The sequence below is a fragment of the Siphateles boraxobius genome, unplaced genomic scaffold (genome assembly GCF_051911475.1).
Source record: "Siphateles boraxobius isolate OS27281-9 unplaced genomic scaffold, OSU_SipBor_1 130, whole genome shotgun sequence".
Taxonomy (NCBI): domain Eukaryota; kingdom Metazoa; phylum Chordata; class Actinopteri; order Cypriniformes; family Leuciscidae; genus Siphateles; species Siphateles boraxobius.
The window spans coordinates 10,204,300-10,218,685 of record NW_027508734.1 but is presented as its reverse complement, the minus strand read 5'-3'; the positions used below and the strand labels follow the sequence as shown (position 1 = coordinate 10,218,685).

Below are 14,386 nucleotides of genomic sequence, written 5' to 3'. Positions count from 1 at the left end.
CTGCCCACTGGGAGGTAATATGTGGAGAATACACATATGGACTGGGCAAATTGACGGGAAGTACAACATATGAAATGTCACTGGGGAGGCTCCAGCCTATAACAGGGGGGAGCTACTAACCAGTCAGTGACGGCAGAAGCTTTGCCAAGGGAAGACACGGGCTCGCCGCAGGGAGCCGTATCGTGGAAGAATACACATATGGGAGTGTGTTATGAATACCGTGAATCAAGCCTCATGGTGTTCACAGAGACACGGTTATATCAGAACATTCCCGATTCACTAGTGGAGTTGGAAGGATGCTCCCTGGTTCGCTTGGACAGAACAGAGGCAGCTGGAAAGAGCAGAGGGGGAGGCATTGTATTTACATCAGAGACAACTGGTGTAAGCAGTATACTGTGAGGGAGGCGGTATGTAACCCCGATTTGGAGCTACTCTGTTTATCTTTAAGACCTGTTTATTTGCCAAGGGAGTTTGGGAATAATGTCATGTGTGCGGTATATGTTCCCCCGGATGGCAATGCTGCGAAGGCCACAGCTCGAATAACTGACTGTGTCCAGCAGCAACTGCACAAGACACCAGGAGCAGCAGTTCTTATTTTAGGAGATTTTAACCATTGCAAACTGGAGCAAGTGCTCACTGGTTTTGAACATTATGTTCAGTGCGCCACACGTGATCAAAATATTCTAGATAAATGCTACGGTAATATTAAAAAAGGATACATTGCTGGACCAAAGCCTCCATTGGCAAATTCCGATCATAATATTATTCATTTATCCCCGATATATAAGACTGTTTTTAAATCTAGGAAACCAGAGGTAAAGACTGTTTCTGTTTGGTCCGAGGACAGCATAGAAAATCTTAAGGTATGTTTTCTGTGCACTAATTGGGATATGTTTCACAGCTTGGACATTAATGAGGCCACAGATACTATCACCGATTATATCAACTTTTGTGTTGACAATGTGCTGGGAAAAAAATGTGTGACTGTTTATCCAAACAATAAGCCATATATCACAAAGGAGATAAAAGACTGTATCAATAGGAAAAAACAAGCCTTTCGAGAACATGATCGAGTGGGTATGAGATTGATCCAGAAGGAATTGAATTATCTGCTAAGAAATGCTAGGAAAAAACAGAAAGATATTTTAGAACAGAGTTTTATGTCCACAAATTCTAAGAAATTATGGGACACCATTAAAATTATGACTAATACGAATACAAAGGTTAATCGTCTTATTACTAATGATGACCTGAGGAAGGCAAATTAATTAAATGACTTTTACCTCAGGTTTGACACACAGGACTGTGCACTGGAATGTAGAGAAGCTTTGGATTCACTTGTAATTGAGAACACATCTGATAGGGTCATTGTGGACCAGCAGAAAGTTTGTTCAATCTTCAGTCGACTGTGTACCAAGAAGTCCACAGGTCCTGATGGTATCTCGGCATTATTGTTCAAATCTTGTGCCGAAGAACTAACTGAGGCATGGTGCCCAATTTTTCAGCAATCTGTGGATTCTCATGTCATACCTGATCAATGGAAAAAATCTATTATTGTTTATAGCCTTGACATCATGTGTGATGAAAAGTTTTGAGAAGTATATGGTGTCTATTTTAAAGACTGAAGTTAACTCTGTACTTGACCAATTACAATTCGCATACAGGCCGGGCCGCAGTACAGAAGATGCTGTAAACACTGTGACTTATTTTATTACTAAACATCTGGAAAATCCAAAAGCTTATGCACGTTTATTATTTGTTGATTTTAGTTCTGCTTTTAATACAGTTCAGCCCCACCGTTTAATTCAGGAATTGAAGATGTTCAATGTTAATTCTGTTTTTAATTAAGTGGTATCTTTCTTTTCTGACTAATCGGACCCAACAGGTTAGAGTCAATCATACTTTATCGGAGTTGAAAAATATCAGTATAGGCGTTCCACAGGGATGTGTTGGTTCTCCGATTTTATTTACATTGTATACTAACGAGAGTTCAAGTTGTGATCATAACAATTTTATAGTGAAGTTCTCAGATGATACAGCGATACTTAGTCTTTTGTATGAGAAGAATGATTTGTCAGTTTATTTCTCAGTGATATCAAGGTTTGCAGAGTGGTGTGATCTAAATGATCTTATTTTTAACATAGAAAAGACTGAGGAGATGATTTTTGATCTTAGATCAATAGGTGATCACACACCAGTGCTTTTACATGGAAAATCAATTAAGCAAGTACGTTCCTATAAGTACCTTGGTATCTACGTGGATAATACACTTAGTTGGGGGATTCACGTTGATAGAATTTGTTCTCCTGTGCAGCAAAGACTGTATTTTTTACGTAGACTCAGACTTTATGGAGTTGACCAGAAAATTATGTGGTTGTGTTTTATCAGGCAGTTATAGAGACCATAGTCAGATATGGCATTACAGTTTGGTTTGGTAACCTTACAATTCAGGTAAAGTCGAAGCTTGCACGTTTGGTTAGAATAGCGATGAAGACCATTGAGAGAAAATAACTTTTGTCTCTTGAGTTATTATATGAACAATCGGTCCTGAGAGAAGCACATAAAATCGTGGTTGATCCATTGCATTTTCTGCACACTGAGTATGAATTGTTACCTTCTGGAAGACGATACAGATTTCCGATGTGTAGATATAACCGTTTTAAGAAGTCTTTTATCCCTTTTTCAATTAAATTGTTAAATGATGAATGATGTGTATATATGTGTATGTATATGTATGTGTATGTATGTGTATGTATGTGTGTGTATAGGAATTGTTATTTATTATAATACTAGTGATTTTAATGTATGCATTTCAATGTTTCAATTTCAATGTAAACACCTTGAGTCCAACACAAATTTCCCCTTTGGGGACAATAAAGTGTATTTTATTTCATTTCATATGGACCCAGCCTAGCACAAGTTGCACCTGTGCATACGAGTGGTAGGCCTGGCTTCTGCCGCGTCCGTCGCCGGAGGATGTGAAGGAACTCAACAGGGTTCGGTTTAAGAGGGAACTCTAATGAAGCAAGAATTGCGCACGTATCCAGTCCAAAGGAGGGGAATGGTGCAGCAAGCCGACACTTCCAACCGAGTTCACAGTGAAACTGGCTTCATGAGAAGGGAGCCCATGGGAAGCAGTGGTTCAACTATAGGTGTCACCCAGCCCTCAACTCTAGAATATCTGTCAGCGAAGCACGCTGTATCAACGCCTAGGCGGAAGCACACACTCACTTCAGAGGAGCTCAACACCTAGGTGGACACATGCATCTTGTGATTTTCACCAAGATGAAGGCAGCAACTATTTCAGTGGGCCAACCTCGCTTGTAAACAGCCTTCCCTTTCTGCTGATTTCCTTAACAGACAAGAGCTGGTCTGAGGTGTTAAGGATTGTGTTCTGTGCACGTATAACCGCAATGAAGCGGACGGACAGAGAAAGCCAGGGCTGAGTCTGCCTCCTCCAGGGCAGCGCTTGCAGGCTTACTACCTGGACCATGCAAGCAGGAGAACTGTTTCTTTAAAAACAGAATTTTTAACTCATTCCCTGCAGTGTCTCAGGGTTGGTCTCTGCAGTGCAGTAGCACCAGAGATAAAGCCCAAGAGGATAAAGAGGGGCGCAAGGAGATTTAATTTCCGTCCCTCAGGAACCTGACGATCAGGACGTGCTTCCCATGCTACTGCATCATAATGTCGTCAAAAAATAGAGGCAACACCATTTTGAGGGTGGAGGAACACAGCCCTCACTCCAACCCATCTTACAGGAAAGAGAGCACTGAAATGACCGAACACCTTCAGGATCTCATCATGGAAATAAGACTCACTCAACGAATAGGTTCCACTTCTAATTGGCGCAAGCAAAACTTCTTCTTAGGGGGTGCTCTCGCAGAAGTGATGGCGACTACCACATAATCCTGCGGAAGCCGCCTGAACCTACGTGTCCAATTTTAGGACCGGCCTGAAATCCTCCAGGGGACTGAACGTGGGTTCCATCATGCCCCGTCCCTGAGAATGTTTTCAGGGGAAAGTCAGGAAGGGGTGTCGAGGGGATGACCAGCTGGACCTCCTGGGGATGGAGTCTCCACTCTCCCTGGCCATAGGCTGTCGTGAGGCTAGTCGGCGGCACGATTGAGCAGGCCCGTCCTCAGAAGCTTTTGACTCTAAGGAGGAGGGGACGGGCGAGTTGTAACATGCAAGAGAAGCTTAGTGCAGCGGTCGCGATGCTGTCTTTTCAGACCAGTACCAGCTCGCTGAGCAGCGGTGGCTCAAAGCGAGGTGAACTGTAAGAACTTGAGGCAATGAATGCCAATGCAGTCGGAGGTCGCCCAGGCCTCCGTTAAAGCATGCCAGTTGTACATGACCCCTCAGTCAGTGCTAATGGACCTCATTCTAGGAGCAGTTGGCCCGGAGAAACGAAAGGTCTGATCACGGGCTGAGGGTTTGGCGGGAGGCCGGGGTGATCTGTTGTCACCCAGGGCATGCCGTTCTGCTATGGTCACCTCGGGACTCGACTATGAAGTCAGTGCTGAAACGGTCTTCATTTGGAGGAAGCCATGCAGCTGCGTCTGCCATATGCCCCAGGAGCCTCTGAAAGTTCTCTCAGTCCTTTTTTAGTGTCTTTAGTGTCTGCAGATTTCAAAAAAAAAAATTGTGTTCATGAAAAGTGTTGCATTTCATAAAATTGCTTCTTTCCATTGTGAAAGTTTCAACTAACGTGAAGGAGAAAATAAAACTGATGCATATTTGGACTATCTCTGTTTTGAACATGTTGATTGATGTTGATAAACTGTACAAACCAGTAATAGGCCAAAAGACAAACACTGCGTCTGACATTCTCAACTGAAGGGGAACAAAAGGTACAGCACTTATAGGACAAAGACAGTCAAACACAGCCATAAAAGACGACGAGCCCGACCACTCAAAACTTTCTGCACTAACCTGTAAAATGTTTTTATTTAGACTAATTGTGTTATAAATTGACATTTGTTTTGTACGTTATCTACTTCCTATTCAACAGTAGGAGCTGCACAGCAGTGAAAAAACAGCAGTGGGACAGGGAGACTCAAAGGAGACATTTACTATTAAAAATAAAGTTGGTTCTGTGAAGAATAGAGGAGGGAATAGAAAATAATAAATAGTTATGGCCAGATTAAGAATGGGTCTCAGTATAATAGAATAATACACTATACATTTTAGGGAAGTGCCCAACTGTTTTTTGTGATTATTGTAAGGTTTTAGAAAACTATAGAACATGTGCTTATGATTTGCAGGTCTATTTCTATTACCACGAAAAAATATCCAATTACCCGATCAAAATAATCGACAGATGCCTCGATTACCAAAATAATCATTAGTGACAGCCCTAGATTAATGTTTAAGTTACAATGACCAACATAAACAATTCATCTGGTATTTCAGGCTATTTTTCTAGAATGTAATTTTCCAACTATCTTCTCAGCAAATCAATGCTGAAAAGATAACTATCAGTACACTTACTTGGAGCATTGACAGGGATGGGGGGAGAAGTGTTTGTCTTTGGCCTATTACTGGTTTGTCCAGTTTATCAACATTAATCAACATGATCAAAACGAGATCGTCCAAACATGTATCAGTTTTAGTCTCTTCTTCACGTTAGTTGAAACTTTCACAATGGAAAAAAAGCCGTTTTATGAAATGCAACACTTTTCATGAACATATATTTTTTTTAGAAATCTGATGTGATCTGAATGATCTGAATGTAAACAACAATTGATAATTTTTATGCAATCCGAGTTATGGTTATCCTGAGTAAAATAAAAACAAACTAAAAGTGGAGACTGACCGACATCACTTTTTATTTCTTCCAGTTTTCTTCACATGGGGAGGATCATTGGGAAACAAACCTATTGAGTACCACATTAAAAGTGAAGGGGACGCCCTTGTGAGACTTGTCGACATGTGCGGGAACAGATATCATGTGTTCGAGAGCATGAGAGAAGATCGCACCCAAGTAAATCAGTTACTGGAGAAAATTGAGGATATGACAAAGGAATGTGCTCTGCTGGAAAACAATGATGAACATCAGGGGAAGAAAAAGAAGTCCCAAGAAAGAGCAACCCAGTCTGAGTGGCTTCAAGTTGAGGTTGTCCAAAAATTACTTAATGAAGAATGGGAGAGGAGTGATGCTGTGATGAATGAGACGTTGAAAATATGTTTCATTTTTTGCAATAAATTTATTTTGATCTCAAGGGCTTATACTCACTTTAAGTGCCAGTAATAAGCAGTACACTTGCTTGGAGCTTTGACGGGGATGGGGGGAGGAGTGTTTGTCTTTGGCCTATTACTGGTTTGTCCAGTTTATCAACATTAATCAACATGATCAAAACGAGATCCGAAGTCCAAACATGTATCAGTTTTAGTCTCTCCTTCACTTTATTTGAAACTTTCACAATGGAAAGTAGCCATTTCATGAAATGCAACAATTTTCATGAACACATTTTTTTTTAGAAATATGCAGTAAAGACACTAAAAAAGGACTGAGAGAAGAATTGATCACTGAGAAGGATTAATTATTATTTCAAGCAATATATTTTATTTGGAATTTACAATGGCAGACGGTAAGAGACATCAAATGAAGCATTTTCAAGAAAACGTGTAGGATGTGGTGATTCGTCTTTCTCTTCTTTTGTAATCAAACACTTCAATAATTCAATAATCAATAATCAATAATCAATAAATCAGTAATCAATAATTTTCATGAAAATTAATTAAAAATATAAATGTAATGTTTAGTAGATAATTGGTTAAAATATATCAATACGTTATCAATACAATACTTTGTCATCCTCTTCCTGCTTTTGTTTTACAGAATTGCGATTATTGTTATTAGGAGCACATCAGAGTGGTAAGAGTAATGTGGCACACTCCTTTTTAAATGTTAAATGTGAATCTGATCAAATGACCATGCAGTGTGTGAAGATGGAAGGAAACATAAACGGCAGGAAAATCCTTCTTGTGGACACCCCAGGCTGGTGGAAGTGTTTTCAGTTATGTGACACCCCAGAGCGCCTGAAATCAGAGCTTGTTAGGAGCACCAGTCTCTGTCCACCGGGACCTCATGTTTTCCTCCTGGTGATAGAGGTTGATCTTGCTTTCTCAGAGAAGCACTGGAAAGAAGCCGAGGGTCACGTGCAGTTCATTAGTGAAGACATCTGGGATCAAACCATTATAGTCTTCACAAAACTCAAACATTTGGGTAACAAAACTATAGAGCAATATGTAGAACGTGAAGGGAAAAACTTGATCAAGCTTACTCAAAAATGTGGAAACAGATATGTTGGTTTTGACACTGACCTGAATAGAGATGGTTCCCAGACGGAAGAGCTATTTAGGCAGATAGAGAAACTTGTTGCTGAAAACAATGGCCGTTTTTTCAAAGCTGATGCAAGAAGGCTGATGGATTTGGAGATTAAGATAAAAAATGTGGAAGAGAGAGCAACTGCCAGAGCACACCAAGTTTTGGAGAAGAGAAGAAAACTGGAAGAAATAAAAATAAATACCGGTCAGTCTCCACTTTTAGTTTGTTGTTATTTTACTCAGAATAACCATAACTTTTTTTTTTATCAATTGTTGTTTACATTGCAATCAGCTGTAGCCTACAACATAGACAAATATAGTATACTAAAGTCTCTAAATGAAACAATTGAATTATATTTTATGGTTTATTACAATATATTTATAAATATAAAATATTGTATTATAATATTATAAATAATATTTATTTATAAATATTATAAATATTTCACAAATCTTTTTATTTTAAATACATTATAAAATACATATTTTCAACAGAAGCAGAGCATGATGTCACACCTCTGAATATTGTGCTGCTGGGCTGGGTCCTGTCAGGCAAGACATTAGCTCGCAGTGTCATCTTGGGTACTGAAATTTCATTTGACAAGACTGTGAAGTGTGTCAGAACATGTGGAGAAGTGAATGGAAGACAGATCACTGTGATGGACACACCAAGCTTTTGGAAATTTCTTCCGAATCAACTGAACGCAGATTCAGTGAAAACTGAGATCTTGAAGGCAATGGATTCTTCCCCCCATGCAATCCTCTTGGTTATACCGGCAGACACATCGTTTTTAGAAGAGCAGATGGAAGTCATATTAGAAAACATTAGACCACTTGGTGAAAAGGTCTGGAGGCAAACCATGGTGCTCTTCACATGGGGAGGATCATTGGGAAACAAACCTATTGAGTACCACATTGAAAGTGAAGGGGACGCCCTTGTGAGACTCGCCGACATGTGCGGGAACAGATATCATGTGTTCGAGGCATGAGAGAAGATCGCACCCAAGTAAATCAGTTACTGGAGAAAATTGAGGAAATGACAATGGAATGTGCTCTGCTGGAAAACAATGATGAACATCAGGGGAAGAAAAAGAAGTACCAAGAAAGAGGAACCCAATCTGAGTGGCTTCGAGTTGAGGTTGTCAAAAAATTACTTAATGAAGAATGGGAGAGGAGTGATGCTGTGATGAAAGAGGTGTTGAAAACAAAGAACACACAAAGATTTGTCAGAAGAGGAGGAAGTTTAAGTTCACCTCCGAATTGTATGTTTAATTTTTTGCAGTACATTTATTTTGATCTCAGTGGCTTCTACTCACTTTAATTGCCTCATTATGCTTTTGCTTGCAGTAAGTGGAGAAGTAATGAATAAAGAATTATTTATCGACAAACACCAGCTGAAAGATGCAATTGAGAGGGAATGGTTTCGTCGGGAAGCAGTAGACAGAGCTAGGATCCAGTATAAACAAAAACAACTTGATGCCAGTGGTAAGTACAGAGAAAATTATACGATTCACTAATTTGGAAAAGTTTGGCTGAGAGTGGCTGGTAGCTTATAAAGTTATGTGCTGCAATCTGTAATGTAATCCACTGGAGGCAAGCAACAGAGGTTACAGTGAAACGATACTTAAAGACACATGGCAAACATGAGGGCTTAAATACTCAAGACTAATGACTAGACAAGGGACACCTGTGAACAATGACAACATGACAACACAGAACACATGGCAGGATCACATGACTAGAACAGGGATCACATGACAGACATGAAACAAAACCAAAACGTGATACCAACAAACAGATTGCAAATTCAACTGCCAAGTCACGTACTTAAGTTTCTTTGAAAAAGTGTCAGATAACGCTTTGTTTTATTTCCATATAGCAGAGAATTCCTCAAGTGATGAAGAGGACAAAAAGATGTCTTTGGCTAGAGTGAATGACTGGTATCAGAGGCTTCCTTCATCAGACTATGGAAGTGTTTGCAGCAATGAAGAACATGACAAGACTGAACAGGATAGAGATTAATCATGAAGACAATATGAAAATGCATGTTTACATTTTCTAATTTTTATCATGCAGTTATTATTATAGAATGCATGTCATTTTCATACAAACAGATTGAACTTTTTATTATCTTTCACTTCATTGATCTATTCATCTGCTTTAACAAGCACTAGCTGGGTGCACACTGTGCGATTTTGGCCGCGATTTGGTCGTCTGAGACAAAATTTGAAAATCCTAAAAGAATCCTCTGATCCTAGGCTAAAATCTGAAGTCTTTGACTGTTAGTTTGACATGTTCACCGACAGCCGATTAATGAAACGACCGTTGCGATCGACCGTTGCGATCAAATTTTACCTCCAACGAAATTCTGACAGTGTCAGAAGTTTTGACTCGCAGTCCTGCAGTGTAACTTCTCCTACAACAACCGTCAAATTGTCTTCTTATTCAAGACAAGCCGTGACCAAAATGACTGTTAGAGATTGTCACCGTCACCGAACGTGTCATTGATTAATGATGTAAAACTCCGGACAAGTTTTCTTGCGTGCGTTCGTTTTTAACGCGTCTTGACTGTCGTACAGTCTGACATTAATGACAACAGAGATCTTACAGTGTGACATGGCTTACAGCGACGATCACGTTCGTATAGTCTGACAAGCAACAATCGTTAAGGTGTGGACCGGCTTAAGGTCCGGTTTCACAGACATTAGGATTAGGCCTTAGTTCAATTAGGACATTTAAATGAGTGTTTGATTATGATTCTACTTTTTTAACTTTAGTTAGTGTGTAATGTTGCTGCTTGAGCATAAACAACATCTGCAAAGTTACAAAGCTCAAAGTACAAAACAAAGGGAGATATTTTCTTTTAAAGAAATTGCTTTTTAAGGACTAAACGGCTGGTAGGGTCTACAGGACATTCCTCCCAGGTTAGTGACATCACTAACCCTAAAATTTTCATAAACCCTCATGTTAGAATATGCAAATCAATGACTTGAAGATAACTACAAAAAAGCAGGGGTTAAAGTGGGCCGGAACAATTCCAGCACCTCAGATAAATGAATAAATAAATAGATTCATTAATCTCAACGAATCTCACTGGTCCCGAGATGGGCCAACTGACAGACCAACCTCCCTTCCTCCCCGCCGAATGCACTCACGGTGGTTGAGCTCGGTAAAGTTAGTTTTAGGTTCGATATTTCGCCGGACATTTGTTTTCCCTTGCCACTGTTCTATAGGATCGGCAGTCTTACAAAGATATCAATAGCAGGATTAGTTTTAACATTATGTAACCATTATCGAAATTAAATATTCATTCAAAATCACCTTCGTGAATTAATGCTGCATTTATACCTGAGAATGCTTTGATGCGTTTCCACAACAAATGATGCCTAAGGGAACGTCTGCCAATTCCACTAACTGCATTAAACCTAGCCTATAATTTGTATTATTTAAAATTACTTTTCAAATTCCAAAGCTTGTAGAAGGTTCCTATTGGCAATGCTGATCTGGTAGCCTTGAGTAAATTTATTTATTTAAGAAAATGATTCATAAAACTCATCAGTTGAGCCTATGTTTTCTTTTCTTCACTGACACAGATGAAAATGAAAAGACTGTCAGTCAAAGTTCAGCTTTCAAAGTTGACAAATAATCAAATGCACACTGACATGGTTTTAAATATGGGCTTTTAAATGCACATGGGCTTTTAAATGGCTGTGTGTGGGTGGGGGGGGGGGGGGGGGGGGGGGGTGGTAATGTGGGCTGATGTGGCTACAGTGCCAGGGCTCAATTTTTGTCCCAGTGTTCAGCAATTTTAACATAGTGTCGTCATCATATCAGTGTTGATGGACCAAAATAATACCATTAAAATATCAAGTAAATAAGTATTGTGATACTTGGTGCCACAGTGACACTCTTGTCCCAAAAAGTATTGCTATACCACGATACTCAATATGTTGTCCCACAGTGAGTCATTTTTCCCTGTTGCACCTACACAAAATTTGACGGTTCTCCCACCTACCAAATCCCACTTTAACCACTGCACATAAGCTACATAAATTCATCAACTAACCATTCAGAACTGTTGTCTAGATGTTGTCACTTCTTCTTGAGTCTCTCCATCTTTGTCTGACTCCAGTTTGAACATAAAAGGCTAAAAGTCTTTGAAATGTTCAGGACACAAGCTGTTGTAGCTCTGCCCCCTGTGCTGGGAGCAGCAGCTCATTTGCATTAAAAGGGACAGACAAAAAGTTAAACGTTTTTTAAAAGTTAAACTGACACATTTTAAAATATGTCAGTGCAAGTTGCTTAAAGTTAACACAGCTCAAACATGCAATTTATTCTGTGACTAGACTTGAGCCTTGTCTGTGAAACCGGGGGTAAGTATTTCTATACGGCACACAAAAGTTATTCAAAGTAAAATTTGGATGAACTCCATTTACATATGTAATTGATGCTTTTGAAATATCAATATTAATAATACATGTTTATAAAAAGGCAAATCATTTTGTAAAGATAAATGTCAAATAATCTGTTAAATCATGTGATCTGTCGGCTTGTAGTTCACTTTATTGTATTCAGCCAGGTGTTTTTACTGTATTCAGCCTGTTGTTTGATCTTCTGGCTGGAGGGACGGGGGCAAAACTCACAGCTGCATAATTCACATCTGAATCTCCAATCTGTTTAAAATTTGTAATATTTAATGGATTAGAAGTACATATTATAGTACAGAAGAAATTTGATTTTGTATTTTTGAAAATTACCTCACATGACGGAGATGCTAGATTTGTAGATCCTTAAAAATTTGCAGATAATTATAGTTAAACTTTGATATACACATGTTATTGAATATTTAAAGAGTTTGTACAACATATTTGTATATTAGACTCTATACGACTTTTTCTGGATCAATAGCCTATTCAATTAAACTCTTAACGCTTAACTGATGGAAAGTGTGGGTGGATTTTTACCTCTATGCCTGTTTCCCCAGCGTTTGCAGTGAACAGCAATGAGTGTGACAATTACTATCACAAAAACAACATTGGAGGATATCAAGCAAAGTAACACAGGGTCCCATTCTTTTTGATTGTTGCTGTCTGAAATGGAGAAAAAGATCCAAAAATAATTTATTAAAGCACATTCATCTCATAGTAAAATTCGTTATTAAAATACTGTGAATATACATTACTAGAACTGCTAGCTATGTGTTGTGAATATAATTTTCCATGACTTGAAACTGTATACAGTGGCCCAAAAAAATGTTTTTTAACACTTAAACTATATACTTAAAGAGAAATGAATTGCTTTGCATTAGATAACAAAGTGTCCAACAAAGTGGGACTCGTTTTAAAGAAAGATAGTGCAAGCACACTTTTCAAGCAAAACATTTTCCCAAAAACATTTAAATTATGGTAACTTGAAGAGAACTGACTTCATACATTTACTACATAAAACATCTTGTGAATCGTTGGTGAAACTTTGCAGTTCTTGTTTGCCGAATCCACTTGGTTGGATATTTTGTTGTGTAATGCAATGAAATTCATGCTATTTTATACATGGCTTAAGGATGCAAATACTTTTAGGGCCTCTGTTGTGACAGTCATCAAAGCAGGTTAATTATAAATCATAGTAATCTAACGAATAATTACCGTTATTCTTAAAAGTGTTTCCATTCACAACTGGTGTTTCCCCACATGCCTCATTAAAGTCTTTAGATTCAGTTCCTTTGGAATAGCAAATAAACTCTTTTGGTTTTAAACAAGGAATGTTAAATTGTTAAAGTAGTTTACTCCAACACAAAATCTTTAAAACACAAGCAAATTGAATCTATTTTACCTTTTAGCATCAGATATGCTCCGGAGATAAATTCTATTGAATTCAAGAACACTGTCCCACAATAGTATTTTCCGATGTCCTCCTTGGTCATAGCTGTGATGTTCAGATGAAAAGATCCTTTGCTTGCTGAAATATTGAATCTCCCATTTTTAAATTCATCCTTAAATTCTATATTTGTCCAATAATTGTATGAGAGTGCAATAGGCCGAGGGATCTGCCCAATGCTCTGTTTATACCAAACCATTGTGTTGCCAAAACTTTGTATCACGAAGCATTTGATTGTAACATCATCTCCCAGCTGAAATGTTTGTAACGAGACATTTTTACCACTGTGATCAGGTCGGACTCCAGCTAAAACAGAACAGTCAGGTTTCATTTAAACACTAAATATATGCATACATGGAACTGACTTATAAATACATATACATTTAGACAATGGAAAGAGGGGGGGAAAAAGCTACTTACGAGCCCAAAAGATCAAAATGGTCCAAATGATCATGTTTGAAGCAATGGATGTGTGAAAATGCTTTTTAGAAGACTTGCATGTGATGTGATTGGTCACTTTCAAACCAAGACTTGAATAAGAGTGTGATTGGTTGAGATCAACCTGGTGTCTCTCACCCCACTCCAAAATTGGAGCAAATGTGTTCTAAGGATATGAGGTGAGGATCAATGCCTTTGTCACTATATTCTCTGCAAAAATAATCTGGTTTTGTTGAGCTAAATTGCTCTGCTCCTGGCCAAATTTACATTGAAATATACATAGGCAAATGTGAAGGTAAATCTCACAGAGAGACAAAAGTACTCAAAAGAGCCTTTTTAATTACAACAAATGACATCAAAGGGCCAAAAAAGGAAAGACGGGATAGAAAAAAGTGAATTTAACTAGGCATGTGTTCATGTGTGGGTATATCAAAATCTTCTCCAAGACAAGTATATGAACAGACCTGGAATCCAGTGAGTCCAAAAATGAAAACTGCAGTAAAAATCCTATATCTGTCCCATCCATCCATCTGTCCATCTATCCATCGATGTTATATATTTTGATCTCCTCTAACTTTAAGATGAATCAAAGACTCCACGCAATGAATACAAAAAGCACATACAGTATGTGAACTTGTCACAAATCTTTTTTGTTTGTTTGTTTGTTTGTTTTGTTTTGTTATGATGAAGTGCTGCATTGTGTGAAAACAGTTTGTGGTTTTCTTGTTTTTCTAAAGATGGACCA

General features: G+C 38.5%; 2 protein-coding genes across 4 annotated transcripts; one reads left to right on the top strand and one right to left on the bottom strand.

Moving 5' to 3' along the window:
• Window positions 1-6,387: 6,387 nt before the first annotated feature.
• On the top strand, window positions 6,388-12,265 carry LOC143736991 (GTPase IMAP family member 8-like). 2 transcript variants are annotated; one of them, XM_077227858.1, is made up of 6 exons: window positions 6,388-6,590; window positions 6,842-6,877; window positions 7,412-7,534; window positions 7,825-8,591; window positions 8,677-8,814; window positions 9,209-12,265. In XM_077227858.1, exons 1-4 carry the CDS (start codon window positions 6,581-6,583, stop codon window positions 8,316-8,318), a joined length of 663 nt encoding a protein of 220 aa, XP_077083973.1. In that variant the 5' UTR covers window positions 6,388-6,580; the 3' UTR covers window positions 8,319-8,591; window positions 8,677-8,814; window positions 9,209-12,265. The 2 variants fall into 2 exon arrangements, with proteins under 2 accessions (XP_077083973.1, XP_077083971.1); XM_077227856.1 differs by having other exon boundaries at window positions 6,842-7,534.
• Window positions 9,178-13,658, bottom strand: LOC143736992 (uncharacterized). 2 transcript variants are annotated; one of them, XM_077227860.1, is made up of 6 exons: window positions 13,624-13,658; window positions 13,159-13,509; window positions 12,972-13,046; window positions 12,294-12,419; window positions 12,087-12,118; window positions 9,178-12,002 (listed from the first exon to the last, which is right to left on the bottom strand). In XM_077227860.1, the coding sequence occupies exons 1-6, from the start codon at window positions 13,655-13,657 to the stop codon at window positions 11,901-11,903; spliced, it is 720 nt and encodes a 239-aa protein (XP_077083975.1). In that variant the 5' UTR covers window position 13,658; the 3' UTR covers window positions 9,178-11,900. The 2 variants fall into 2 exon arrangements, with proteins under 2 accessions (XP_077083975.1, XP_077083974.1); XM_077227859.1 differs by having other exon boundaries at window positions 9,178-12,118.
• Window positions 13,659-14,386: the final 728 nt, after the last annotated feature.

Bases quoted from the DNA above. Each gene is read 5' to 3' on its own strand.
- LOC143736991 (XM_077227856.1), top strand. The intron at 7,535-7,824 runs GTCAGTCTCCAC...TATTTTCAACAG, and splicing joins AGAAATAAAAATAAATACCG to AAGCAGAGCATGATGTCACA.
- LOC143736992 (XM_077227859.1), bottom strand. From the start codon at position 13,657: ATGATCATTTGGACCATTTTGATCTTTTGGGCTC. The intron at 12,420-12,971 runs GTAATTATTCGT...TCTCCATTTCAG, and splicing joins AAACACTTTTAAGAATAACG to ACAGCAACAATCAAAAAGAA. The intron at 12,119-12,293 runs GTAAAAATCCAC...CAAATTTTTAAG, and splicing joins CTGGGGAAACAGGCATAGAG to GATCTACAAATCTAGCATCT.